At 41.4% G+C, this 27,534-nt stretch overlaps 1 protein-coding gene across 1 annotated transcript in view; it reads left to right on the top strand.

Moving 5' to 3' along the window:
• The window catches only part of SIN3B (SIN3 transcription regulator family member B), a 103,305-nt gene that overhangs the window by 40,490 nt on the left and 35,281 nt on the right, over positions 1-27,534 (top strand). The window contains 10 exon segments of the mRNA XM_030219927.1: positions 1,437-1,580; positions 2,607-2,729; positions 3,560-3,649; positions 4,113-4,231; positions 18,409-18,618; positions 19,299-19,311; positions 19,577-19,693; positions 21,206-21,444; positions 22,263-22,446; positions 24,114-24,726. Of these exon segments, the coding sequence (XP_030075787.1) occupies positions 1,437-1,580; positions 2,607-2,729; positions 3,560-3,649; positions 4,113-4,231; positions 18,409-18,618; positions 19,299-19,311; positions 19,577-19,693; positions 21,206-21,444; positions 22,263-22,446; positions 24,114-24,726 (1,852 nt within the window).

Genomic DNA, 27,534 nt, shown 5'->3' with positions numbered 1-27,534 from the left:
CGTAATGGGTATTATGAACACCAGACAGGCTGAGTGGCCCCTTGATAACTGGGTTAACACCCACTAGCATTGAGAGAGTGCTCTATACCTGATACTGCAGCAGCTTAAGAGCATACAATAGGATGTTCAAGCCTTGAATTACCTTTCCTTCAAGATATGTTGTTTTCTCCTTCAGGAGTACTATATTTTTATGGATTAGTAATTCAGCTGGTATGATAAAACTGGAATGCAGTGCTGTAGCAGGACAGCTGACCAATCAGCTGTGAGTGATGTCATAATATTTGATGACATCATAAATGGAAACTCAATTGTGTGCAGACCAAAATCACCAGAAACAGCATTACTAGCCTTTTATAATCATACTAGTAAAAAAGGCCCGTTTCTGACACAAATGAAACGGGCACTAGCAAGGTTTTCTTCGACTCACCTGCAGCCACCCATGTCCAGCGACTCTCCTCTTCCCCTGCAGCCACCCATGTCCAGCGACCCTCCTCTCTCCCCTGCCCCCCCCCCCCTCCAGCCACCATTTCCAGCGACCCTCCTCTCTCCCCTGCTCCCCCTCCAGCCACCCATGTCCAGCGATCCTCCTCTGGACATGGATCAGCTGTGAGGCATGTTCCCCCCCCCCCCTATGGTGATAGCCTGATCTATGGAGCCTAGCAGACCACCTCGGAATGAGCCACGGTCCCAGGCAAGTCAGAACATTGGAGGTGAGAATTATTATATAGGATGACATTAGTTTTTGTTCTCAGTTAAGATATTTAAGTTGATAATAGCTGCTGTATGAACCAAAGTGTTTAATCCCACTGTTAGTGAGGAGAGAGGTGAATGCTGCTTATAAGCACACCTTGACACCAGACACACAATCTTGAAATAAACAATCTATCTAATGGGCAGATGATGTAATATTACATCACCTTCCCTCTAATAAGGACTTTAAAGTGTGATCTTTTTTTTCTTTTCTTTTTTTTTATAGTGTTAATTGGTTTGAAAGCTATTTCTATACCCTCTATATGGGTGTTTAAAAAAAAATAAGGCCCTCCCCTCACCACCCCAGAATTTTAAAGCCTATTTTATAAAGTGTTTTTTCAAAAACTGAGGTTTCTTTACTTGGGTTGCTTGTGTGGTTAGGGGTTTGAGTAGTGGCTTCTGCCATGCGCGATTGCCTTACTCTTATTCAAACCTGGCTTTTCCTAGGGATTCCAGGAATTTGCTGAAGAACTGTCTGAGAACTTAGGGAAATATCATGGAAGAGGCAAGATAACTTCACTGTTTAACTATACATCAGAGGAAAGACATTAGAGCCTACTTTGTTGAAGTGCTGTTATGAAACGTTTTCATTTAACTTCTACAAATGTAAGCAGATGCTGTCATCCTTCCCTTACTATTAAATTAGGTTTTTTTTCTCTCTCTCTTTCTACTGTGTCCACCGACAGAAAGAACAGTTGAATCCCAAGGGCCGTCCCTTCCGGGGTATGTCAGAAGAAGAAGTTTTCACCGAAGTAGCAAATCTCTTTCGAGGCCAAGAGGATCTGCTGTCCGAATTTGGGCAGTTCCTTCCCGAAGCCAAAAGATCTTTGGTAATGTCTTGGTGACTAAGAAGCAGAAATACTGTTGGTGATTGGTCGAGAGTTTCTTCTCATTCAGGGAAAGATGTTATCATTTATTTTCTCATATAAAGTGTAGATAAGACCTCTGTGGCATGCACACCACATTTTGAAAGCAACAATTCAAGTAGCATAGTCAATCATCTCCAACTCTTTGATTTCCCTAAATAACCATAAGTGAAGTGCACATTAGGTATGTGTGGTGTGGTCTGGTGAGCTGTTTCTTGAGCAGAGAAATAAAGCTGAATTGTTTCATATGTTTCCAGGGCTCTTGTGGTAGAACTCTGATTTTGTTGTTTAGATTGTTGATATTTTATAGTTTAATAGGTCTGTTTTTAATTAAATTCATACTTGAATTTTTTGAGTGACCAGCTTCCTTTTTTGATTTTGAATGCCTCCCCTGCCAACACAGATGACATGTCACAATCCAGTTTTTCTGTGCAGCAAACTGAAAAGATCGGGAATGCAATTTTAATTAGAAAACTGAACAACTAGGATTCTCTTGAATTATTGAGGGTGGACTCGTGATCAGGTTATGGGGATGCAAAATGAAGGCTAAGAGGCCATGATCTTTTGGGACCTCTCCAGAAATGCAATACTCTCAGGTGACAGGAGCTGTGGTCTTGGCAAGGCAGTGTGGCAACAAAGCACCAGGGTGTAACCTGGATGTCCGATATCCTCCATCACAAATACTTTAATCTCCTGGTTTTAATGTTGTATTTCAACTTAGGTATTTCACTAGGGGCAGGGTTCCTGAAACTTCTGTTACAGCTTCAAAGTGATTCCCAAATAGAACAGTTTGTTTTATCATGGCAGCACTGTGACACTTTCTGAATATTTTAATTCATTCTTCTCATTGGTATTTGTCTAGGAAACCTTGATAATCTGAGTTTTTGGTAGTTTATGTCACGAGTGTGGTGTTGGAATGGCTTGTCTGAAACAAGTTGACTTGATGAATTGAAAAGTTAACAGCTTTCTGTAACTTTTTTTTTTTTGCAGTTTACAGGCAATGGTCCCTGTGAAATTAGTGCTGTTCAGAAAACTGAAATTGAGAAGAGAATGGAACACAATAAAAAGCAATCCAGATCCTTGCTGCTACGGCCAGTAACTTGCCCTGCAAAGGTATTGGGAGAATAAATGGTTATAAAGAAAATAATCATAACTGAAGAGTTTAAGCTTGCTGGATAGGCCCTGATATGTCTGAAGTACCCATGGCAAATAGTGATGACTTACTTTGTATCAGCTCATTTGACAGCACCGCTCAGCTTTGCAAGAATTGAAGCGCATTTAAGTTTTGTAGCTCATGGCATTGGCTACTGTAGCAACCTTGGGCCCTCTGCTGGTGCAATTGCTGAATGTCCTGTTTCAAAATAAACTTACCCTTTTGGTGAAATTGGGGGAGGGGGGTACAGATTAAAAAATAAAAGCTGCAATGCCACCTAATTAGAGCAGGTAAATGGACCTTTTGATTTTAGATTTAAACCATGGCAGTAAAACCAGCAAACAGGTTATTTTGTATATAACAGTGCCCACACAGTATATAGGAGATCTGTGTTTCTTTGGCTGAATTGAAGACATTTGTGACTAGCTGTCAGTATTCCTTGGGTCAGGGTAAAGTGAGCTGAAGGTGGGGATGTCGGAGTCAATAAGTACATTGTAGGTTGGATTTTACAGCATCCAAGTTTTACTTTAAAAACTAAATAAGAGAAAGGGATAGCCTAGGATGTATGTGCTTCAGGTGTCATCTCTCCATTACATGTGTTACTCTGGGACGAACAAAATTGGTGGACCCAAGGTGATACTTTTAAGGTTACTGAAGAGTTTGGGTACTTCCTTTGCAGCCAAGCATAGAGAATTGTATTTATTAGGTAGAAAATTCGCTGTTGAACCCATGCCATTTGTCACCTAATAGTCTCTTCCCCCCCCCCCCCCACCCCAACCTCCTTCCCCAGAAAAAAATGAAACTTCGAGGCATGAAGGACCAGTCAGTAGCTGGTGTGGGGAAATACGGGACCCTGCAGGAGTTTTCATTCTTTGACAAGGTCAGTCATTGTGTCATCTTATGTATAGCTGAACCAAATATAGCACCACTCTGTTTATTTAGGTAGTTGAGTAAGACAGGTGCAATGGGATTTGCATTGTGTATTATTGGGATAGAGCATTCATTGTGTGTGTGTGCTTGTGTGTTTGACTGTTTTTTAGAGCTGTTACATGAGTGGAGGAGCGATGTGAGATGATGCATCAATATTCAGCAGTTCCTTGTTTTAATTCAGTATTTTAGTTGTATGGTTAAATATGGAGTTTAAAAACCACTGAGGGCTTTGGGCTCAGCCGTATTATAAGACTTGTTTGTCTTTAAATTCTTTGTGTAGCATGCATACTGTAGCTTTTGAAGGAAAGCCAGATGGAGCATGTAAGTCACACGCCAAGTTGTAACAAACTGGTTATACTAGGTGTTGGATCTCTACCATGATTAACCCACTACGTGCTATCCCTCTTTTCAAGGTGCGCAGGGTACTAAAGAGCCAAGAAGTGTATGAGAATTTTCTCCGCTGTATCGCTCTCTTCAATCAAGAGCTTGTGTCTGGGTCGGAGCTTGTGCAGCTGGTTACACCATTTTTAGGGTGAGTTTAGTGATACCTGTGGGCCCCTCTGGGCTTATCTTACAATCTCTGGTGGTCTAGGAATATAGTTGGGGCAGGAGCAATCCCCAGTTAATGCCCGTTCCAAATTTGCTGCTATGACTGGGGCATCGCTCCTGCCCTGACTATACCATTAGACCACCAGGGATTGTAAGGTAGCCCTGTTTTTTTTTTTTTGGGGGGGGGGGGGGAAGGCACTACTCCTTTGTATTCTTTCAAGGAATGCAGTTATGATCTTGCAGAATAACTTTTCTTTCGCGTCCATACCAGACCAGTCCAGACCAATGGGGAATAGTTATGTTTATCGACTAGCGGATAGAGACAGAAAACAAAAGTAGACCCTTTAAGACTAATGTACAGCCACAGAATGCTCAATATTTTTCTGTCTCCAAGCAGATGGTGGACAGTGTGTGTGCAGATCTTCTTTGGTGCTCTTAATCACCTCCTGTTCCTGAGGATGTCTAGGTCTCATTAGAGCAGAGGGTTTCTGGCTAAAATCATTTAACTCACCTTGGATCTAAGCCTGAAGGCATATCTGATGCTGGGTTACACTCAGTGGGGCTGTCCCTCCCCCCTCCTGCCCTCTCCTTATCGGTGCTGTGGATAATGGAGCTTAGAATGCCTTTCTGTGAGTCAGATGTTGTTATTTCAAGAATTGGTTCTTCAATAATTTTTCCTGTTGAGTCAGGCTGCATGTTCTCACATGGGGTGAGTAATACCTTTTCAGTTGCTCTGCAGTGCCCCCCTTCTTGTGTCTGAGGCTTTTAACAGTCAAGAAAATGGCGGGAGTTTCTCTCTTTCTTGGTTTGGGCAACAACCTGCTGATAAGGAGTGGAGTGGAGGAGTGGCCTAGTGGTTAGGGTGGTGGACTTTGGTCCTGAGGAACTGAGTTCGATTCCCACCAGGCACAGGCAGCTCCTTGTGACTCTGGGCAAGTCACTTAACCCTCCATTTCCCCATGTAAGCCGCATTGTGCCTGCCATGAGTGGGAAAGCGCGGGGTACAAATGTAACAAAAAACATTTTTTTTTCCCTTCCGCTCACTGGTGCCATTTTTGGTGGCAAACTCTTTAGCTCTCCATTATGTTGATGTTTTTACCAGCTTGGTAGTTAATGGCACCACAGTGCCTTCTTATTCTTCCCACGCCCTGAATTTTGAGTGCTGGTAATGTTCTGGTGGACTACATCCCAAACAGTACCAGCTCTGTTAGGCAGTTTCACTCGTTCTGAGCCTTCCAAGAGGTTGCTGCTTCTCTTACTGCCCTCTTTTCTATGTTGGCGCTTCTTTATTTCCTGTTATAAAAAGTAGACTGATACACATATATAAAAACAAAGAAATAATTTATTCAAACCAAGATAAAAGCAGTACCCGACGTGGCCACGTTTCGCCCTCAGGCTGCGTCAGGGGTAAAACTACAAATAAAAACATAAAAATAGTGATAACATCATCTCAAGTTATGTACATATATATATAAAAAGTCATAACAGCAAATGATAAAATAAAGTACAATAAATACATTACACATTCAAAAGTAAAATGGAGGAGGAGATAAGACAAGCCACTTTCACAACATATAAAAGTGTATAAAACGTAGGATGGATTTAATCAAATCTAATAATGTATCAATACATACCTAAAAATCAGGGGTGATCAACATACCCCTACAAAAAAAGCCTAAAACAAAATTAAAAAGATATACATTAATCCCATCTGATCAGCCCATGTATCACAAACTCTACATCTCACCAGTCAGCTCAATTAAAATTCTCATCATATCAACAATTGACTATATTTCATGGTGTAAAGCATTCAATTACTCACTGTTATAAATCTTCTACAAATAGACCACCTTGAATCCTAAAACTTTATCAGCCTTTACTATACAGCATCATCAAAAGACATGGCTGCATAAATGAATAACTTTCAAAAGCCATAACTCATTCTATAGTAAATATACGTATACATCTGCTTTACTCAATGCTGCCATCTCCCATAACATCACATGGATTAAAGCTGACTACATGTCAGCAGACACTGCTCTGGATCAAAGTGCAACAGCAATACTATCTGTGCTGTGGCTTCCCCTTTTTTAAAAGAGAAAACACTCTATTTCTCCCTCAATCACCAAACAAGCTCATTCTTACTAGATATACTTGTACATCTAGTTTACTCCATGCTACCATCTCACAAACATCACATAGATTCAAGCTAGCTACTTACTGTGCTTGTTAACAGACACTGCTCTGGATCAAAGTGCAACAGCATTACCATCTGTACTGTGGCTTGCTATTTTAAAACCTCATATCCAGGTCAAAGGTCATTACTTACTAAAAAAACGTCAAAAACTAATACCTTCACATCATTCAATTCTCAACACATACCTATTGCATAAATAGTGACAAAAAGAATAATCTATCTTAATAAACAAACTTTTAATCACTGCCAAACTGATGACATCATGACAGACGTCAAGATAGGTTGTCACCTTTAACTCAAGCTTAGCTTCATTCTCACAATAGCACAATGTGTAATGTCCACAAGCTATGCTTCCAACATGGTAACGCTTATATATCAAATTGGTGTCTGAAGCACTTACATAAGTACATAAGTAGTGCCATACTGGGAAAGACCAAAGGTCCATCTAGCCCAGCATCCTGTCACCGACAGTGGCCAATCCAGGTCAAGGGCACCTGGCACGCTCCCCAAACGTAAAAACATTCCAGACAAGTTATACCTAAAAATGCGGAATTTTTCCAAGTCCATTTAATAGCGGTCTATGGACTTGTCCTTTAGGAATCTATCTAACCCCTTTTTAAACTCCGTCAAGCTAACCGCCCGTACCACGTTCTCCGGCAACGAATTCCAGAGTCTAATTACACGTTGGGTGAAGAAAAATTTTCTCCGATTCGTTTTAAATTTACCACACTGTAGCTTCAACTCATGCCCTCTAGTCCTAGTATTTTTGGATAGCGTGAACAGTCGCTTCACATCCACCCGATCCATTCCTCTCATTATTTTATACACTTCTATCATATCTCCCCTCAGCCGTCTCTTCTCCAAGCTGAAAAGCCCTAGCCTTCTCAGCCTCTCTTCATAGGAAAGTCGTCCCATCCCCACTATCATTTTCGTCGCCCTTCGCTGTACCTTTTCCAATTCTACTATATCTTTTTTGAGATACGGAGACCAGTACTGAACACAATACTCCAGGTGCGGTCGCACCATGGAGCGATACAACGGCATTATAACATCCGCACACCTGGACTCCATACCCTTCCTAATAACACCCAACATTCTATTCGCTTTCCTAGCCGCAGCAGCACACTGAGCAGAAGGTTTCAGCGTATCATCGACGACGACACCCAGATCCCTTTCTTGATCCGTAACTCCTAACGCGGAACCTTGCAAGACGTAGCTATAATTCGGGTTCCTCTTACCCACATGCATCACTTTGCACTTGTCAACATTGAACTTCATCTGCCACTTGCACGCCCATTCTCCCAGTCTCGCAAGGTCCTCCTGTAATCGTTCACATTCCTCCTGCGACTTGACGACCCTGAATAATTTTGTGTCATCGGCGAATTTAATTACCTCACTAGTTATTCCCATCTCTAGGTCATTTATAAATACATTAAAAAGCAACGGACCCAGCACAGACCCCTGCGGGACCCCACTAACTACCCTCCTCCACTGAGAATACTGGCCACGCAATCCTACTCTCTGCTTCCTATCTTTCAACCAGTTCTTAATCCATAATAATACCCTACCTCCGATTCCATGACTCTGCAATTTCTTCAGGAGTCTTTCGTGCGGCACTTTGTCAACGCCTTCTGAAAATCCAGATATACAATATCAACCGGCTCCCCATTGTCCACATGTTTGCTTACCCCCTCAAAAAAATGCATTAGATTGGTGAGGCAAGACTTCCCTTCACTAAATCCGTGCTGACTTTGTCTCATCAGTCCATGTTTTTGTATATGCTCTGCAATTTTATTCTTAATAATAGCCTCCACCATCTTGCCCGGCACCGACGTCAGACTCACCGGTCTATAATTTCCCGGATCTCCTCTGGAACCCTTCTTAAAAATCGGAGTAACATTGGCTACCCTCCAGTCTTCCGGTACTACACTCGATTTTAGGGACAGATTGCATATTTCTAACAGTAGCTCCGCAAGTTCATTTTTTAGTTCTATTAATACTCTGGGATGAATACCATCAGGTCCCGGTGATTTACTACTCTTCAGCTTGCTGAACTGACCCATTACATCCTCCAAGGTTACAGAGAATTTGTTTAGTTTCTCCGACTCCCCCGCTTCAAATATTCTTTCCGGCACCGGTGTCCCCCCCCAAATCCTCCTCGGTGAAGACCGAAGCAAAGAATTCATTTAATTTCTCCGCTACGGCTTTGTCCTCCTTGATCGCCCCTTTAACACCATTTTCGTCCAGCGGCCCAACCGACTCTTTGGCCGGTTTCCTGCTTTTAATGTATCTAAAAAAATTTTTACTATGTATTTTTGCTTCCAACGCTAATTTCTTCTCAAAGTCCTTTTTTGCCCTCCTTATCTCCGCTTTGCATTTGGCTTGGCATTCCTTATGATCTATCCTGTTACTTTCAGTTGGTTCTCTTCTCCACTTTCTGAAGGATTGTTTTTTGGCTCTAATGATTTCCTTTATCTTACTGTTTAGCCACGCCGGCTGACGTTTAGTCTTTTTTCCCTTTTTTCTAATACGTGGAATATATTTGTCCTGAACCTCCAGGATGGTGTTTTTAAACAGCATCCACGCCTGATGCAAGTTTTTTACTCTGCGAGCTGCTCCTTTCAGTCTTTTTTTCACCATTTTTCTCATTTTGTCGTAATCACCTTTTCTATAGTTAAACGCTAGCGTACTTGATTTCCTAGTTTCACTTCCTTCAATGCCAATATCAAAACCGATCATATTATGATCACTGTTATCAAGCGGCCCTCGTATCGTTACCCCCTGCACTAGATCATGAGCACCACTAAGGACTAAGTCTAGTATTTTTCCTTCTCTTGTCGGCTCCTGAACTAGCTGTTCCATGAAGCTGTCCTTGATTTCATCAAGAAATCCTATGTCCCTTGCGTGTACAGATGTTACATTAACCCAGTCTATATGCGGGTAATTGAAATCCCCCATTATTATTGTGTTGCCCAGTTTGTTTGCGTCCCTGATTTCCTTTAACATTTCCGCATCCGTCTGTTCGTCCTGGCCAGGCGGACGGTAGTACACTCCTATCACTATCCTTTTCCCCTTTGCACATGGAATTTCAATCCACAGTGATTCCAAGGAGTGTTTTGTTTCCTGCAGAATTTTCAATCTATTTGATTCAAGGCTCTCGTTAATATACAATGCTACCCCTCCACCAATCCGATTCACCCTATCACTACGATATAATTTGTACCCCGGTATGACAGTGTCCCACTGGTTATCCTCCTTCCACCAGGTCTCAGAGATGCCTATTATATCTAATTTTTCATTTAGTGCAATATATTCCAACTCCCCCATCTTATTTCTTAGGCTCCTGGCATTCGCATATAGACATTTCAAACTATGTTTGTTGTTCCTAAGTACATCATGCTTAGTACTTGACAGTATTAATTGGCAATCTTTTGTCTGATTTTTATTGTTATTTAAAGATACCCGATCTACTACAATCTCTTTTGCAACCTCACTATCAGGATACTCTATCTTCCCTGTACTGTGATGAATTGGACCATTTCCTTGATCCATAAATAATATAAAATAATTTAAAAAAAATTTTTCTATAAAAATACTGTATAGTCATTCTCCTGATTCAGTCCAAAGGGTTTCACTGTGTTGAATTTAAAAATCATTCTTTGCTCTGCTTGTAATAGTTGCCTGTCTGTATCTCCACCTCTCCAAAATGTTTTAATTTTTAATAATACAAGGAACTTTAATTCTTCAAAAGAGTGTTTCAAGTCATATACATGTTCAACTAGTGGTTTCTCCTGTATATTTCTCTTTATAGCACTTTTATGCTCAGCAATGCATTTGTTAAATGCTCTCATAGTTTTTCCAATATACACAAGTCCACATGGACAAATCACTGCATAGACCACCTGTGTAGTCTTACAGTTGGAGTATTGCTTCAATTCATATCTCTCTCCTGTCATGGGGTGAATAAACCATTTAGTTTTCAAATTAACAGTACAAAATGAGCAATTCAAACATGGAAAATGTCCCCACACTGGATCACCTCTTATGAGTACAGGTAGAGCCGATGGTGCAAGACAGTCCTTTAAATTCCTATTCCTTTTGAATGCTATTAATAATTCTTTATCAGAAAAGTATGGAATACTCTGTATCAATGACCAATGCTTCCTAAATATTTTAATTAAATCAGATGACATATGGTCATAATATAATGTACATACAATCTTATCTTCTTTTTTCTTTTTCAAATCAATAGTAGTATGGAGGAGATCATTTCTTTGTTTCTGTGACATTCTAAACAGCCCTTCTTCAATGTATTTCCTTGGGTACCCTCTTTGTATAAATCTGTTAGCCATTACCTTCATTTGTTTTCTGCATTCGTCATTATTTGAACACAGTTTCTTTACTCTCAAAAACTGAGTATAGGGCAGGTTACGCTTCAGTGGATGGCTATGACAGCTACCATATTGTAACAATTTATTTCGGTCTGTGGGTTTTCTATATAATGTCGTCACAAATTTACCATATCTAAATTGAATTAATATATCTAGAAAAGGTATCTCCTTTCTGCTATAATTCATTTGAAACTTCAAATTTTTTTTTTTTTGAATGGTTGAATAAAAGGGATAAAAATTTGAAGTTTCAAATGAATTATAGCAGAAAGGAGATACCTTTTCTAGATATATTAATTCAATTTAGATATGGTAAATTTGTGACGACATTATATAGAAAACCCACAGACCGAAATAAATTGTTACAATATGGTAGCTGTCATAGCCATCCACTGAAGCGTAACCTGCCCTATACTCAGTTTTTGAGAGTAAAGAAACTGTGTTCAAATAATGACTAATGCAGAAAACAAATGAAGGTAATGGCTAACAGATTTATACAAAGAGGGTACCCAAGGAAATACATTGAAGAAGGGCTGTTTAGAATGTCACAGAAACAAAGAAATGATCTCCTCCATACTACTATTGATTTGAAAAAGAAAAAAGAAGATAAGATTGTATGTACATTATATTACGACCATATGTCATCTGATTTAATTAAAATATTTAGGAAGCATTGGTCATTGATACAGAGTATTCCATACTTTTCTGATAAAGAATTATTAATAGCATTCAAAAGGAATAGGAATTTAAAGGACTGTCTTGCACCATCGGCTCTACCTGTACTCATAAGAGGTGATCCAGTGTGGGGACATTTTCCATGTTTGAATTGCTCATTTTGTACTGTTAATTTGAAAACTAAATGGTTTATTCACCCCATGACAGGAGAGAGATATGAATTGAAGCAATACTCCAACTGTAAGACTACACAGGTGGTCTATGCAGTGATTTGTCCATGTGGACTTGTGTATATTGGAAAAACTATGAGAGCATTTAACAAATGCATTGCTGAGCATAAAAGTGCTATAAAGAGAAATATACAGGAGAAACCACTAGTTGAACATGTATATGACTTGAAACACTCTTTTGAAGAATTAAAGTTCCTTGTATTATTAAAATTAAAACATTTTGGAGAGGTGGAGATACAGACAGGCAACTATTACAAGCAGAGCAAAGAATGATTTTTAAATTCAACACAGTGAAACCCTTTGGACTGAATCAGGAGAATGACTACACAGTATTTTTATAGAAAAAATTTTTTTTAATTATTTTATATTATTTATGGATCAAGGAAATGGTCCAATTCATCACATTTTTTGGATTAAAAGTGCTTCAGACACCAATTTGATATATAAGCGTTACCATGTTGGAAGCATAGCTTGTGGACATTACACATTGTGCTATTGTGAGAATGAAGCTAAGCTTGAGTTAAAGGTGACAACCTATCTTGACGTCTGTCATGATGTCATCAGTTTTCATGATGTCATCAGTTTGGCAGTGATTAAAAGTTTGTTTATTAAGATAGATTATTCTTTTTGTCACTATTTATGCAATAGGTATGTGTTGAGAATTGAATGATGTGAAGGTATTAGTTTTTGACGTTTTTTTTAGTAAGTAATGACCTTTGACCTGGATATGAGGTTTTAAAATAGCAAGCCACAGCACAGATGGTAATGCTGTTGCACTTTGATCCAGAGCAGTGTCTGTTAACAAGCACAGTAAGTAGCTAGCTTGAATCTATGTGATGTTTGTGAGATGGTAGCATGGAGTAAACTAGATGTACAAGTATATCTAGTAAGAATGAGCTTGTTTGGTGATTGAGGGAGAAATAGAGTGTTTTCTCTTTTAAAAAAAGGGGAAGCCACAGCACAGATAGTATTGCTGTTGCACTTTGATCCAGAGCAGTGTCTGCTGACATGTAGTCAGCTTTAATCCATGTGATGTTATGGGAGATGGCAGCATTGAGTAAAGCAGATGTATACGTATATTTACTATAGAATGAGTTATGGCTTTTGAAAGTTATTCATTTATGCAGCCATGTCTTTTGATGATGCTGTATAGTAAAGGCTGATAAAGTTTTAGGATTCAAGGTGGTCTATTTGTAGAAGATTAATAACAGTGAGTAATTGAATGCTTTACACCATGAAATATAGTCAATTGTTGATATGATGAGAATTTTAATTGAGCTGACTGGTGAGATGTAGAGTTTGTGATACATGGGCTGATCAAGATGGGATTAATGTATATCTTTTTAATTTTGTTTTAGGCTTTTTTTGTAGGGGTATGTTGATCACCCCTGATTTTTAGGTATGTATTGATACATTATTAGATTTGATTAAATCCATCCTACGTTTTATACACTTTTATATGTTGTGAAAGTGGCTTGTCTTATCTCCTCCTCCATTTTACTTTTGAATGTGTAATGTATTTATTGTACTTTATTTTATCATTTGCTGTTATGACTTTTTATATATATATGTACATAACTTGAGATGATGTTATCACTATTTTTATGTTTTTATTTGTAGTTTTACCCCTGATGCAGCCTGAGGGCGAAACGTGGCCACGTCGGGTACTGCTTTTATCTTGGTTTGAATAAATTATTTCTTTGTTTTTATATATGTGTATCGGTCTACTTTTTATAACAGACTTTTATGTAGCAAGTAGACTGTTGCCTTTTGTGTTTTTCTTTTTAGCTTGTTTATTTCCTACAGAAAGTTGGCTCCTGCCCTGCTGAGCCCTGGGTTACATGGAATGGTGGCTTAGAGCAGTTGGTTTCTAGATTCTACTCTTTCTGTCGGGAATACATATTTATATAGTTGCTGTTTTATACTCGTAGCACTTAGCAGTCATGTTTAGAAACTATTGTCGACTGCTCAGAGACCAGACTGTCACAGCATTGTTTTCTCACAGTGGTGGTCTTATTGTCTTCCTTCTTCGCTTCTCCCTTGTATTTCTCTCCAAGTCAGGTGGGGCTGAAGAGCCTGTAGGCTATGGCTTTACACAACTCTTCTCCTTGCACTGCGAGTGTATTTAAAAAAAAAAAAAAAAGCTGATGGTGCTCATTCTATAAATTCTCGGCTGTCTCTTGGCTTTGGTAGGTGATGGTATCGCCTATTTTGGGAGTTGTCTAGTGTTGTTTTTTTTTAGTCAGTATTTTCAGAAGACTTCTGGCTGTTTAGCTGTACAAGGGCTCAGGTTGCTTTGGCATGGTGCTGGCAGCCGACTGTTTCATAGTTTCCTACTGCTATATTTCATTTCTGAGTTCTCTGTTAAAGTGGACTGACAGCAGGCATCTAATTCTACAGCGTACTGTTTCAGACTCACCAAGGGGCATGGATCTTTTCAGCAGTTCCTGGCTGTTCAGCAGCTTCGCAAGTGTTTTGAGGTATGTTGCAGAATCAACTATAGACTTCATGGCTTCACCTAGGTGGAAGCTTCCAACTTCATTTGGCATCGCCAGTAGCCTGCTGCATAGTGGCGTTTTGTAAGCTGGCATAGCCTGGGACATCTTCATCAGCTCATGCACCTCAGAGATGCGATACAGCAGCACCAGCTAGCTTCATGGCATGGCTTTCATAATGCCAGCTTTGTGCAGGTCTGTGCTTCAGCATCGACATCTGTCAGCAGGACACCTTATCAGCAGGGCATAATTTCAGTCACACCATCATTCTGTAGCGTAGCATTGGCAGTGCCAGCTCCCTTCATAGCGCAGCGGCATCAGCACCAGCTCTCTGCTTGGCATGGCATCTGCCAAAGGGGGAATGGCTCCCTGCAGGACACAGCTGCTACAATGCTAGCTCTTTGGAGGATGAGGTTTCAACGATTCCAGATCCCAGCTTTGCACAGCTTCTGGGAAACCTACCATGAGTGTTCTGCATTTGCTGGGGCTCCACTCCCCTATACGATGTACCTACAGCACCATCAATCCTCTGGCTAACAAGACTTCTGCGTTTCCAGCCTGCTGTAGGACACTGCTTAATAGCACTATCCTTACGCATGCTGTGGCTCCTAAGTCACCAGCCAGTCTTGTGATGTTTCAGCAAAACCAGCAACAGCTCATTATGGGGTGGTGGCTGAGACCTTTGACTGGGCTCAACTTGGGCAGTATCAGTGGCAGAAGACGGAAAGCAGGAGGAGTCTGCATTTAACTGAGGAAAACCAGCTACATGGGTTGACTTTATTTGCGGCAGACTGCTGCAGGAGATGATTCCTGCAACTGCGTTGCGACAGCAGCAGAGGACAGCTGGGGTGGCAGCAGTAGCAAACTTTTTCATAGATCAGCCACAGCACTCGGATTCATTGTATGGCTTTGGTACCATCGGTAGCCTTTAAGCCCCAGCTTCACGGTTAGATGCCACTTCAGTTGCATAGCTTCAGCTTTTTAGGGGGCTGCATTTCCTTCGTCAGCCATTGGTGTAGAGCTGAGTCATTTGCAGGGCACTGCATCTGCATCAGCATTCAACTGCAAGATATTACCTCTGCATCTACAGCCTTTGACATGGTGCTGCAGCATTTATGGGCACAAGTTGCTGTGCAGTGCGCTGCGTTGGCATTATCCACTTGCATGTTGCTACATCAGCATCTTCACCCGCTGTCAGGACGCTGCCGTAGTATCTTCTGCCGCTTCTGTAGTGTGCATTGACCTTATCAGCCGCTTTCATGTCTTGGTATCAATCCTTTCTGCAACTTTTTTGCACCATGTCTACTTTATCAGTCACTTGCAGGGTACTTCATTGGCATCTTTGGACCCTTTTGCTTCCATGGCATTGCATCGTCTCTGTCCGCCTCTGTCCTGCCACTGTGACAACATTGGCATTCTCTTGCCATTGCTTTGACACTAGCTGCCTTTTGCATGGTAATGCCCAGGTGTCGACTACAGTTTGCTTGTCTCTGTTTTGCCAGCAAGATCACTGGTAGGTCACAGTTGCAGCAAGTGCCTCTGGGGAGGCGACTGCAGTAGGATGTGGTTCCATGTTTTTCTAACACAGGTGCTCTCTTGGTCACCATGCACTCTTCACCGGCCTGCTCTACCTATGACTGCAGTAGCTTCCAGTATATGAGTTTGACAATAGTGCATGCAGGTAAGCTTTCATGCTATCTAAGGTGGAGATTACCTAGGCACTCAGTTGCTTTTCCGGCGAGCTCTGTGGTCTTATCTGCCATGTCGCTTAGTATAGCACATTGGTGCCAGCAGTAGTTGCTGGGGCTGGTGTTCCCTTTCAGGCAGTTTTTGTCTTAGCTCCACAGAAAACATTTTTGCCACAGCGTCACTGCTGTCACTAATGGATTTATAACTGTTCTAGTAGCTAGCTCTGGTCTTTGGCAACCCTGGCACCCATATTAGGGGTATAGAGGTGCTAGGTCTTGGCTTCAGTTTTAGCTTTTGCATTATCAGCCTTGAGCATGGTTAATTGGGCTTCCATTCTTATAGCATGGTTTCTCCAGGTTCCAACGGTCTATCACAGCTCAGGCATCCAGTGGTGCACCTTGTTTCTATTGGTCTCCAGAAGGTCGGGTAGTACGTGGGAAGCTATGTTCCTCAGAGATTCCTACTAGCTGGGTGGCACAGATGCAGTTCTGGATTATCAGATAAGATTCTAGGGTTTCATTCCTTACCTCATCGGTGATGGATGATTACAGTTTACATCAGGGCTGGCCATTTGTGAGATAAACTTGACAGCTCACTTGTCAGGCACTTGGATACTGATAGGCTGAGGTATTAATGTTTGAGTGTCTGCCCAGCTCGGCGGGACGACCTTGCTCTTTGGCATTTCTGCTGTAGTATTCTAGGGCTGCAGCTGTGCAGTTCTGTAGGGCAGCCCGAGTCTACACGAGTCTCTTAGCTGTCAGTGTCAAGGGGCAATCAGTTGTATTTTTGCCTTGTTTGTCATCTTTTCCTGATGGGCACTTTCTATGCCAGTTCTTCTTCCCTACGACTATCATGTAGGGAGCTAGGCATCTTATTTTGGCCATAATCTAGTTGTTTTCCCTTTCTCTGCAGTGACTGTTGTGGGAAGTTTAGGAGCTTCAAGGTCCTGTCATTACTTGATCTGCTCCTTCTCCCACATTGGCTATTGGTTGGTTGCTGTAGCTAAGGGCGCCAGGCAGGAACATGGATCGTGCCCATTTCAGTGCACCTTTCCTATCCCAGCCTCTGCTATGGCTCAGGTTTGCTGTGTTAGCATTCCTGTATTTCTCTTCATGCTTAGTTTGGCTGAATAGTATAGTGTTAACCAATATTAGTCGGTGACTCTGTTAATAGATGATCTTTTGTTTAGACTGGGGGTCTGTATTGGTTGATTTCTCCTAGGTTGGGATTGCTGATGATTGTGTAGTTTTCTTCTGATCCCACCTTATGTGGGCATTGCTTTGCTATATCCCACTGGTCTGGACTAGTCTTGTATGGACATGAAGGAGGAGAAATGTAAGTCTTACCTGATAATTTTCTTTCCTTTAGTCCTACCAGACTAGTCCAGAATCTCGCCTTGGGTCTGTTTCTCCCCTTGTTAGCAGGTTACAATCTCCCGATATGCCGGACTCTTCAGCTAGTTACGTTTCACTTGTTTCCTGACTCGGTCAAGTGGAGCTTAGACCTGCCGAGGCACAGCAGGTATCCCTGACTTCAGTGCTTCGTCTTGAATGTACATAGTTGGTGAATGAAGTAATCTTGAGCACCACTGCTTGGCTATTCGAAATACTCAGCGTTTTATTGCTGCACACTACCCTTAAAGGGGGAATCACAGAAGTACTTTCTTTTTCTGTCTCCATCCACTAGTCGATGGACATAACTGTTCCCCGCTGGTAGGACTAAAGGAAAGAAAATTATCAGGTGAGACATAATTTCTCCATATGGTAAATAGAGTGCTCCAAATAAATGCTTTTGATACAAAATTTTAGCAGGAATTTAGGTCTTTAAATTTGGGATGATAAGCTCCTTAGGAATTAGCCTCTATGGAGTTATATCAGCTGTTACTCCGAGTGTGGTGCAAAGTCGGCCGCTGTAAAAGCATTGGATTTTAGTTTGTTTTCATTAGCTGCAGTCCATGAGTGTGTAAGCTATTTTGCTTGGAGGTAAAATACAGTCTTTCGTTATGTAAATTATTATATTCTGGCTTGGATACTGTGGGTTTAGCAGAGGGATGCACTGCAAGCAGAGAAAATCTCCAGTAGCCCTCACTGGTCCACATTCACACAACCAAACTTGAGTTTTCAGCTGAATCCAGGTGATGAGATTCGGCTGCAGTTTCGGTTTCAGCCGAGAGCTTTCAAACAGTTTTGGTGGTAGTATCTGTTTCTGCTGAAACTGAAAAAAAGCAGTTTTGGTCAGTCCTCTTGTACTCGGTACACCAAAATGAGATGCTTGATCCATGGGGATTTTATGCTGGCTCTTGCGCCACTATACTGAGCTTAGATGTTTATCCAAATGTCTTCCTATGTGTAACATCAGACTGGTGTGCTCATGAGCTATTGTCTTTTGGGCTAATCCAGATTAAAATTCCATTGAAAATTGTATATTTGTTAATTGAGTGTTACTGCAGCACTGAAATTTGTCTTTTAAATACATATATTTTAAAGGAAGTTTCCAGAATTGTTTGCACAGTTCAAGTCATTCCTGGGAGTGAAAGAACTATCTTTTGCTTCGCCACTGACGAGCGATAGGTCCGGTGATGGGATTGGCCGAGAAATCGATTACGCATCTTGCAAGCGGATTGGGTCAAGTTACCGAGCGCTTCCAAAAACATACCAACAACCCAAATGCAGTGGGAGGACAGCTGTATGTAAGAGGTATTTCAGTGCACACACAACAAAATGCCTTTTACAACTGCTTTAAAAATGATGTATGCATAAAGTGCAAATTGGTCTCAGCCTTTATTTATAAAATTATAACCTTCCTACCATGAGATTCTAAGCAGATACTATTAGTCAGGTAAATCCATGCTCTGTACAATTCCTATAATGTTCTTTGTTTTTGTTTGGGGGAGTGAGGGTGGAGGCAATAGCCCAATAGTTCTTCCTTTCTATCCTGGCACCATGAGCCTTCCGTTAGCAAGTCCCTGGGGATTTGTCCCTCTTTTAATGGGTCTGCCTTCTCAATGCCTCTAGGCTGTTTATTACCTCAATTGTCCTGAGGCTGAGAGCCAAGCAGTATGTGGTTATAAAGTGTGTTTTTCAGTAGTTCTGTGGTGCTGGTGGTACATTGTCAGTTTATACCCAGTCAGTGTTGAGGATTCTGGAAAATGTGATGGGTAAAGACCATTCTTAGGACCAAAGAGACCCACTCCTGAAGAATGTTTCAAAAGATGGTTGAATTTTTCTCTGTGATGTAAAGCACAAGAGATTAATTTTTATGCTTCACATGGATTTTGTATGACACATTACTAACAAGACAGTATAGCTTGTGTCTGTGTGAACTTCAGTTGTGTACATCCCATATAAATTGTGGCTGTTGCCATTTACCCTTTTAGAAGTTGCACTAAGGTACAGCCATGAACTTTGCAAAGAGCAGTACTAGCTAAAAATATGCCTAACAAGACAGGAAAAATGGAAAAGCAAACTTTAAGCTGAATCATGTTGAGACCACAGTGTCCTGTCTATTTGACTGAGGTCACTAGAGTAGAGCTTCCCAGGTGGTGCTCGAGACCCACTCAGTAGGTGCACTGTTGAATATTCACAGTGAAAGACCGTTCTGCAGAATATACATATCATGGTAATACGTTGCTGTGACTCTTATCTCTTACCAAAGGTGCTGAATGACACTTGGGTCTCATTCCCATCCTGGTCTGAAGACTCAACCTTTGTCAGCTCAAAGAAGACTCCATATGAAGAACAGCTTCATCGCTGTGAAGACGAACGATTTGAGGTGAGCCATTTGATGTGGATGAGAGGACTGAGGCCCTTCTGTGTCGCTAATTGGGGCCTATTTTATGGGAATGGAGGAAGAGGAAAGCTGTTGCTTTAAAATAATTAAAGGAAAGCTCTGTGCATCCACTCTGTTCTGTTCGGTGTTTCAGAGACTGGTATGGTTATTCCATTTCTCCCGCATCAGCTAACATTAAACTTTGAAATTCTTCACGCAGCTTTTATGCAAGTCAGCTGCCTTATTAGGAGCAATGTCATAGGTTGGCTTACACACCTTAATCTGATTGGTCCTTATCAGTGTTTTGTAGCCAGACAACCAATTTTGGGTGGGCACAAAAGTTTCTCTCTGCCTCCATCCATAGTTTAGCATCTCTCCTTTTCAACCCCCCCACCCCCCAGTGTACCTTTTTAAAATTTCTCTTTACTTCTGTAAAGGGGTCAAAATCCTTTAATGACAGCACCAGAGTTGGACCTGACTCGGTCTGTGTTTCGGTGGTGAACAGCCACCTGCCTCAGGAGTCGCATGTGAACTATATGTAATAAAACATAGTGGTATAAGATCAGTATGGAATGGAATGGTGCAGAGTATAAAAATAGTAATAATAATAATTATATCTCATCGCACAAAAAAACATACATTAAAAAACATATGCTGTGTAACAATTGTATATGATAGAAACAATAATCAATGCTACCAGTATTTGAACAAAAATATATATGAAAGGAAAATAATCCAAATAGATGAGGAGGGAAATGGAAGAGGGGAAAAAGGAGGGGGGGGGGGGGGGAAGGCCAGAGAGAAGGGGGAGGAGAGGGAAGGTATACTAAAAAAAGATCAAATAGAACACCATACTATCCGATATACAATATGAAACGAACCACAGCTTAAGGGAATATGCATAAAAAGAACTGACCTGCCTTCCACATAAAGGTAAGAAGCAAGTGTGCCTGATGCAGTATTTCAAAAATGAATGAATTAGGCAGTCCTAAGGTGGAAAAAAAATCACATATATTAAGGCTTAAAAAACAATAACTGTATCCTGATAGAGGAAACTGAATGTAATGACGGGTGACCACTTAATAACTGGTTACTGTAAACGGTTAAGGACACTGGTGCCAAAATGTCTATTAACAATATTAATTGGAAGGCAGAGATCAAAAGTAATGTTAGCCAGATAATCCAATTCCATATTACGTATGACACACATTGAAGTGAAATATAGCTGATAAAAAAGAACAAGTCACACGGTCGGTCTCCCTTTGCTGCAGCAGGTTTACTGCATTCTCTGTGTGTTCTTCCTTTGTTTTTTTTTTCATTCCACCCCATTCTTGGTCACCCTCTTTCTCTTTCCTTGTAGAAAGAATGAACATGGCTCCTGTTGAGAGCCACATGTTAAATTTGTGGTTTAAATGGCACACAGCAAAAATGGGAAATTTTGAGACATGGTGACTCTTCAGATTCTACAATCATTGTATATATTTACCACCTTTTCGTCTTTTCTTTTATGGGTAGCTGGATGTCGTCTTAGAGACGAACCTGGCTACTATCCGCGTGCTGGAGAGCGTCCAAAAGAAGCTGTCTCGCATGTCTGCAGAAGACCAGGAGAAGTTCCGGCTGGATGACTGTCTGGGCGGGACCTCGGAAGTGATCCAGCGCAGAGCCATTTATCGCATTTATGGGGACAAAGCACAGGACATCATTGAAAGCCTCAAGAAGAACCCTGTGACAGCTGTTCCTGTTGTGTTGAAGAGGTATGGCTTACATTCGCAGCTTGGTTCTGCCTAAACCTTTCAGTTTTCATGCTTTTGTAATACTGTAGTCTTAAAGAAACTCAGGAGAAACACTTGCTTAGACCGAGCACTGAGAAAGCTTATTAGTATAGGGAGGCAATGCTTATAGGAGAACAGGAGTAGCTGTTTTGGTCCCAGTGAAAACTGAATTACTTGGCCCTTTTTGTTGACCTTTACTGACCCAGCCTCACTTATCCAAAATTAATATGCACAAGGTATTTGGTATATTTCAAGGAGGATTTCTCTGCTTTTAAGAACTTGTGTAGATTATCAATAATGGCCAGTTTTGACACTGAATCTATAAAAGGTGTCAAAAGCTATAAAGAATTTGAGTCAGCAGTTCCTTACATGAGCTTGTATGCTTAAATGAGGTATTGACGGTTGTATCATTGGAAATAAGCAAAAACTTGACAGTTTAATGTTAAGTAAGCCATTCTGGAGTTTGCCTGGCAGGTATTGCAATGGTGAGGCAGCACTCCAGGCCCCTCCCTGCTGGTGGAGAGGGGTGGAGTGTAGTTGCCGCTATGGCTGGAACTGGGGCTCCAGAGGGAATTGTATTGTGACTCCTGACTGCAGAGACTGGCTGAGTTTGGTGGGGGGGGGGGGGGGGGGGGGGGGGGGGGGGACACAAAAATAAGGGAAGTTCATCAGGTAGTGAATAAAGCTCATAACACCAGGATCCCAGCCCTGGTTCTGACTGAGTTGGCATTAAAGGGAGCAGTAGGAACTATCAAGCCAAATACATACCTCCACACACACTGTCCGTCTGAATTTTACAGGTTGAAAGCCAAGGAGGAGGAATGGAGAGAAGCCCAGCAAGGTTTCAACAAGATTTGGCGAGAGCAGTATGAAAAAGCATACTTAAAATCACTGGATCACCAGGCTGTAAATTTTAAGCAGAATGACACCAAAGCCCTGCGTTCAAAGAGTTTGTTGAATGAAATAGAGAGTGTGTATGATGAGGTGAGACCATCGCTTGAAAGGTGGGTCACACGGCCTCCTAGTACATCACATTGTAATTCAGTTTTTGGTGTGTTTTTTTTTTTTTAATCACTAGTAATTGCTATCTTTATGTAACAGAGGCTGTTTTTTAATAAACAGTCCCAAAACATAGAAGGAGAAGGGGTGGCTGTATGGCAGTTCTGTATGCTGCCACGCAAAGGACCCAGACTTGATTTCTAAATCAACACTTTGCTCCCCAGACCAGCTGAGGCTAGGGATACTGTGGATGTGGCACTTACAGCCCCTGGAGGGGTTGAGATCTCAGCGTTTATTCTTGGGTAACTCCTGCTGGTCACGTTCAGTTCCCACAATCACATGTTTCACAGGCTATAGCCCTGTTTGACTGGGGACCATCACTACAATGGCTGGACTGAAATAAGTGGGGGTACGAATGATGACATACCCTGGGTAGTGGCATTGTAGCTCAGCCTGGAAGCTACTTTATGATTGAGATTTCATTTAGTTCCACATTTCCATTCTGCTTTAAAAAGTCAGTTCAGAGTTGATCTAGTAAGAATAACGTCAGTTTACAATAACCAATAAAATACAAAATAGAACCAGAATACGGAGACCAAAATCATCCCTTTCCTTCCCTTCATCTGACCCTGACATCAGCTGAGGTCTAATACATGATCAGATCTTTGCTATACCTTCAAATATTTATGAAACTGGTAAATTTTTAACAGATACTGAAAGACCAAATAATCATCAACCCCTCAGTGTCTCAGTAAGGCGTTTCACTCTCTTGCTGCCTGGAATTAAAATGGTCTATCCAAAGTGCTTAAAATTTTTAACTGATGGATAAGCCAGTTTAAGACTCCCACTTGAGCTAATAGCCTTTTAATAGTACAGAATACAACTATCTGATACATATGAAATGGTGTGAAGCCCTGCAGAGTTTTAAATATTAAAGCAATTTAAATGTAATTCTGACTTGCACAAGCAACCAGTGTAGACATGTAAAATAGGAAGCTGGTTTATCAGTCATAGCTCCCTTAAAAATCAATTAGGCCACAGCGTTCAGGATCCATATGTAAAATATTACAATAATCTAATTGGGGTAGTCTGTTGGTCTGCACTAATATTCTCAGATGCTCTGTTAAGTATCGGATCTGATCTGCATTATATGCCTCAAATTTTAGAAAAACTATCCTTACCACGTTTGATATCTGAGCATCAGAAACCATCACAAAATTGTTAGTCCTGAAGATATGCAGTCCATTTATGACTGGACATGAAGAAATATTGGCAACCAAATTTCCAAGCCATAACAGTGAGGTTCCCCCCCCCCCCCCCCCCCCCCATTTTTAATTTAACATGTTGGTCCCTCATCTAACCATTACCCAATGAGTATCCTTAATCCAGTATTACATAGGTCTGTTCTAAAGATGGATTTTCAGTGAAGCTGCTTGACCAGAAATAGAGGCTGAATTACCTGGATAAAATGGATTGAAAGTTGGCTTGGAAGAGACTTTAGTGTGAGCATCAGTTGGACAAGGGCCCAAAAGTTAAGAAAAACCTGCTGCTGTCTATTAGGAACATGCGATTAATGGACAGAATAATTTAATGCAAATTTTCTTTCTGTTAACTTATCTGTTTTTCTGCTCTTTAAATCCCATCTATCGCAGCACCAAGAGCAACACACAGAGGGCCGCAATACTACAGTAAGTGAGCCACACCTCATCTTCGTGTATGAAGACAAACAGATCCTGGATGACGCAGCCTCACTCATCAGCTACTATGTGAAGCATCAGCCAGCCATCCAGAAGGAAGACAAGGACACCATCAAGCAAATCATTCATCACTTCATCCCAGATCTCTTTTTCTTCCATCAGCCGCGCCTACGTAAGGTCTCCGAAGAGTCATCTGAAGATGACCAGGAGCACAGCATGGAGTGTGAGCCAGAGGCGGCTGAGCAGAGGAGAAAAACTGTTGTTGCATCTTCTCAGACTGGTGTACCAGGGGATCAGCCCGAGCCCTGTGTGGCGGCTGCAGCACCAACACCAACTGAGCATCTTGGGAACATGGAGGATGTCTATAGTCTGTTCTTCGCTAACAACAACTGGTATTTCTTTCTCCGCCTCCACCAGACTTTGTGTGCCAGGCTCTTAAAGATTTATCGCCAGGCTCAAAAGCAGCTTTTAGAGTATCGAACTGAGAAAGAGAGGGAGAATCTGCTCTGTGAGGGAAGGAAGGAAAGGGCAAATGATCCTGCAATGGAGCTCAGGCTAAAGCAACCAAGTAAGGCCGGAATGTTAATATACATGAAAACAGAGGGAAACACTTTACTGGCTGTTTATGGGCGGGTGGGTGTTTTAAGTAACAGGTGAATTTTCACATTTGTTTTACAAAATTATCTGAAGATTGTAAGGCTAATTGTGGAAACTGATCATTCTCCAGTTCTGATTCAGTGCATTGGCTCCCCCCCCCCCCCCCTTTAATGGCGTCATAATTACTGAATGTATTGCAAAGATATTCTAAAAATATATGCCTTGAATTCTGATGGTTTAGAGAGCAACAGCTGCAACTCTTATTGTATTTTTCAGACTATAAGACGCACCTAGGTTTTAGAGGAGGGAAATAGGAAAAATACATTTTCGGACTTTAAGATGCACTTTTTCCCTCCTCTAAAACCTAGGTACGTTTTATGGTCCGGTGCGTCTTGTCCGAATGCAGGGCCCCTGATCTCTCCGATTCCCCCCCCCCCCCCCCCCCCCCCACCCCCCCCCGTCCCTCCCTCCGTTTTGCAAGGTCTCCCCTCGCTCCCTCCAAATTTTAAAAGTTTTACCTGGTCGTGGTCGGGGCAGCAAAAAGCATACACGCTGGGCGCGTCAGTCTTCCGTTCTGACGTCTCCTCTGCTCGAGCCGAGAGAGACGTCAGAACGGAAGACTGACGCGCCCAGTGTGCATCCTTTTGCTGCTGCTGCCGCAACCATGACCAAGTAAAACCTTCTTTTAAAATTTGGAGGGAGCGAGGGGAATCTTGCAAAACGAAGGGAGGGACCTTGCAAAACGAAGCGAGGGAGGGACCTTGCAAAATGGAATTAACGGTGCTTTTAAAACTACATTCGGACTATAAGACGCACCCCCCCATTTTCCTCCCAAATTTGGGGGGGAAAAAGTGTGTCTTATAGTCCGAAAAATACGGTATTTATTTTTCTCACCAGTAACCTGTTTTCCTGCACACCTTCCTTTTGGTGAGGTGAAGCAGTGTTTAAAAGCTTAAGTTCAGCTTTGGGAACAAAGTGTAGCATGAGGGATTGTGATTTTGAGCTTTATATGGATCCATATGTAAAATATTACAATAATCTAATTGGTTTAGGGGCTCATTTTCAAAGCACTTAGCCTTCCAAAGTTCCATAGAAACCTATGGAACTTTGGGAGGCTAAGTGCTTTGAAAATATGCTCTTAGTCTGTTGGTCTGCACCAATATTCTCAGATGTTCTGTTAAGTGGTCGGATCTGATCTACATTATATGCCTCAAAAATTTAGAAAAACTATCCTTACCACATTTGATATCTGAGCATCAAAATCCATCACAAAATTGTTTCTTTGGCTCATCTTCCTTCTTTTTTGTGGCTTTATGAAACATAAATACCATTACGGCCTAATGTAAGCCACATTGAGCCTGCAAACTGGTGGGGAAAATGTGGGATACAAATGCAACAAATAATAATATCATATTATTCAATTTAAAATGGACATTTATATTTCACTTAACCTTCTAGTTCTAGATGGATTAAATATAATTCATTACAAACAATTCATCTTAGGTATTTATTACATCATAATTCTCAGAGTACATCAAGGTTAGAATATAAATGAAATTCAGTTTCCATAAAAACAACTATTTATCATGAATGTCAATAATAGAACATGAGAAATAATAAAATCTAAAAACCTCATTGATACAGATTACTTTAGATATCATTGAAAAGGAATGTTTTCAATAGTCATCTAAACTTCCTACAATTTGCTAATCATTCTGATATCTGCAAACAGTGAATCCCACAATTCTGGGACTTTTCCTACTAAAGTTCTATTACTTGTCGCACTGAACACAACACATTTTTTGACAGTATAACCAACTTTATCTGTGAATATGAATGTAGTTTTTGGAAAGACGATAAACAGTGTCTGAGGACACGCAGGTCGTTGTATTCTCACAGCTAGGTGTCGTCATCCGACTGAGCCCAGTGCGGGCGCTAACTAGCAAGATTAACAGAACTTTCTAGCAGCATCCCACCGTGCATGCACTTGTACCCTTCCTGCTTCATACGTGAGCGTGGGTTCCTCAGTCTTCGTTTTTCCACAGGAGGAGTCACCATTGTGTTCCTCTTCACAGTGCTTATTTCTTTCCTCGTTTGCAGTGCCTTTTCATATGCAGTATTTTTGTCCTTTTGTTGAGTGTTTTTCATTTTTTCTTTACTTTTGTTTCCCTTTACTTTATTATAGTAGTTCCAAATCTGGTCCTGGAAGGCACCCCAGCTAGTTAAGGTTTTCAGGATACCCACAATGAATATTCATGAGAGATTTGCATGCAATGGAGGCAGTGAGGGGCATAATCGAATGGGACGTCCTCGCAAAACATCCCGATCCAGAGGCGTGGAAACACATATTTTCGAAACAAGATGGACGTCCATCTTTTGTTTCAATAATACGGTCAGGGACGTCCAAATCCTTAAATTTGGTCGTCCCTAGACTTGGTCGTTTCTGATTTTTGGCAATAATCGAAACCAAGCACGTCCATCTCAGAAACGACCAAATGCAAGCCATTTGGTCGTGGGAGGAGCCAGCATTTCTAATGCACTGGTCCCCCTGACATGCCAAGACACCAACCGGACACCCTAGGGGGCACTGCAGTGGACTGCACAAATTGCTCCCCAGTACATAGATCCCTTACCGTGTGTGCTGAACCCCCCAAACCCACTACCCACAACTGTACACCATTACCATAGCCCTTACGGGTGAAGGGGGCACCTAGATGTGGGTACAGTGGGTTTGTGGTGGGTTTTGGAGGGCTCGCTGTTTCCTCCACAAATGTAACAA

Source organism: Microcaecilia unicolor, chromosome 11 (assembly GCF_901765095.1).
Source record: "Microcaecilia unicolor chromosome 11, aMicUni1.1, whole genome shotgun sequence".
NCBI lineage: Eukaryota > Metazoa > Chordata > Amphibia > Gymnophiona > Siphonopidae > Microcaecilia > Microcaecilia unicolor.
The sequence above is the reverse complement of the archived record's forward strand: the minus strand, read 5'-3'. Positions and strand labels throughout refer to the sequence as shown.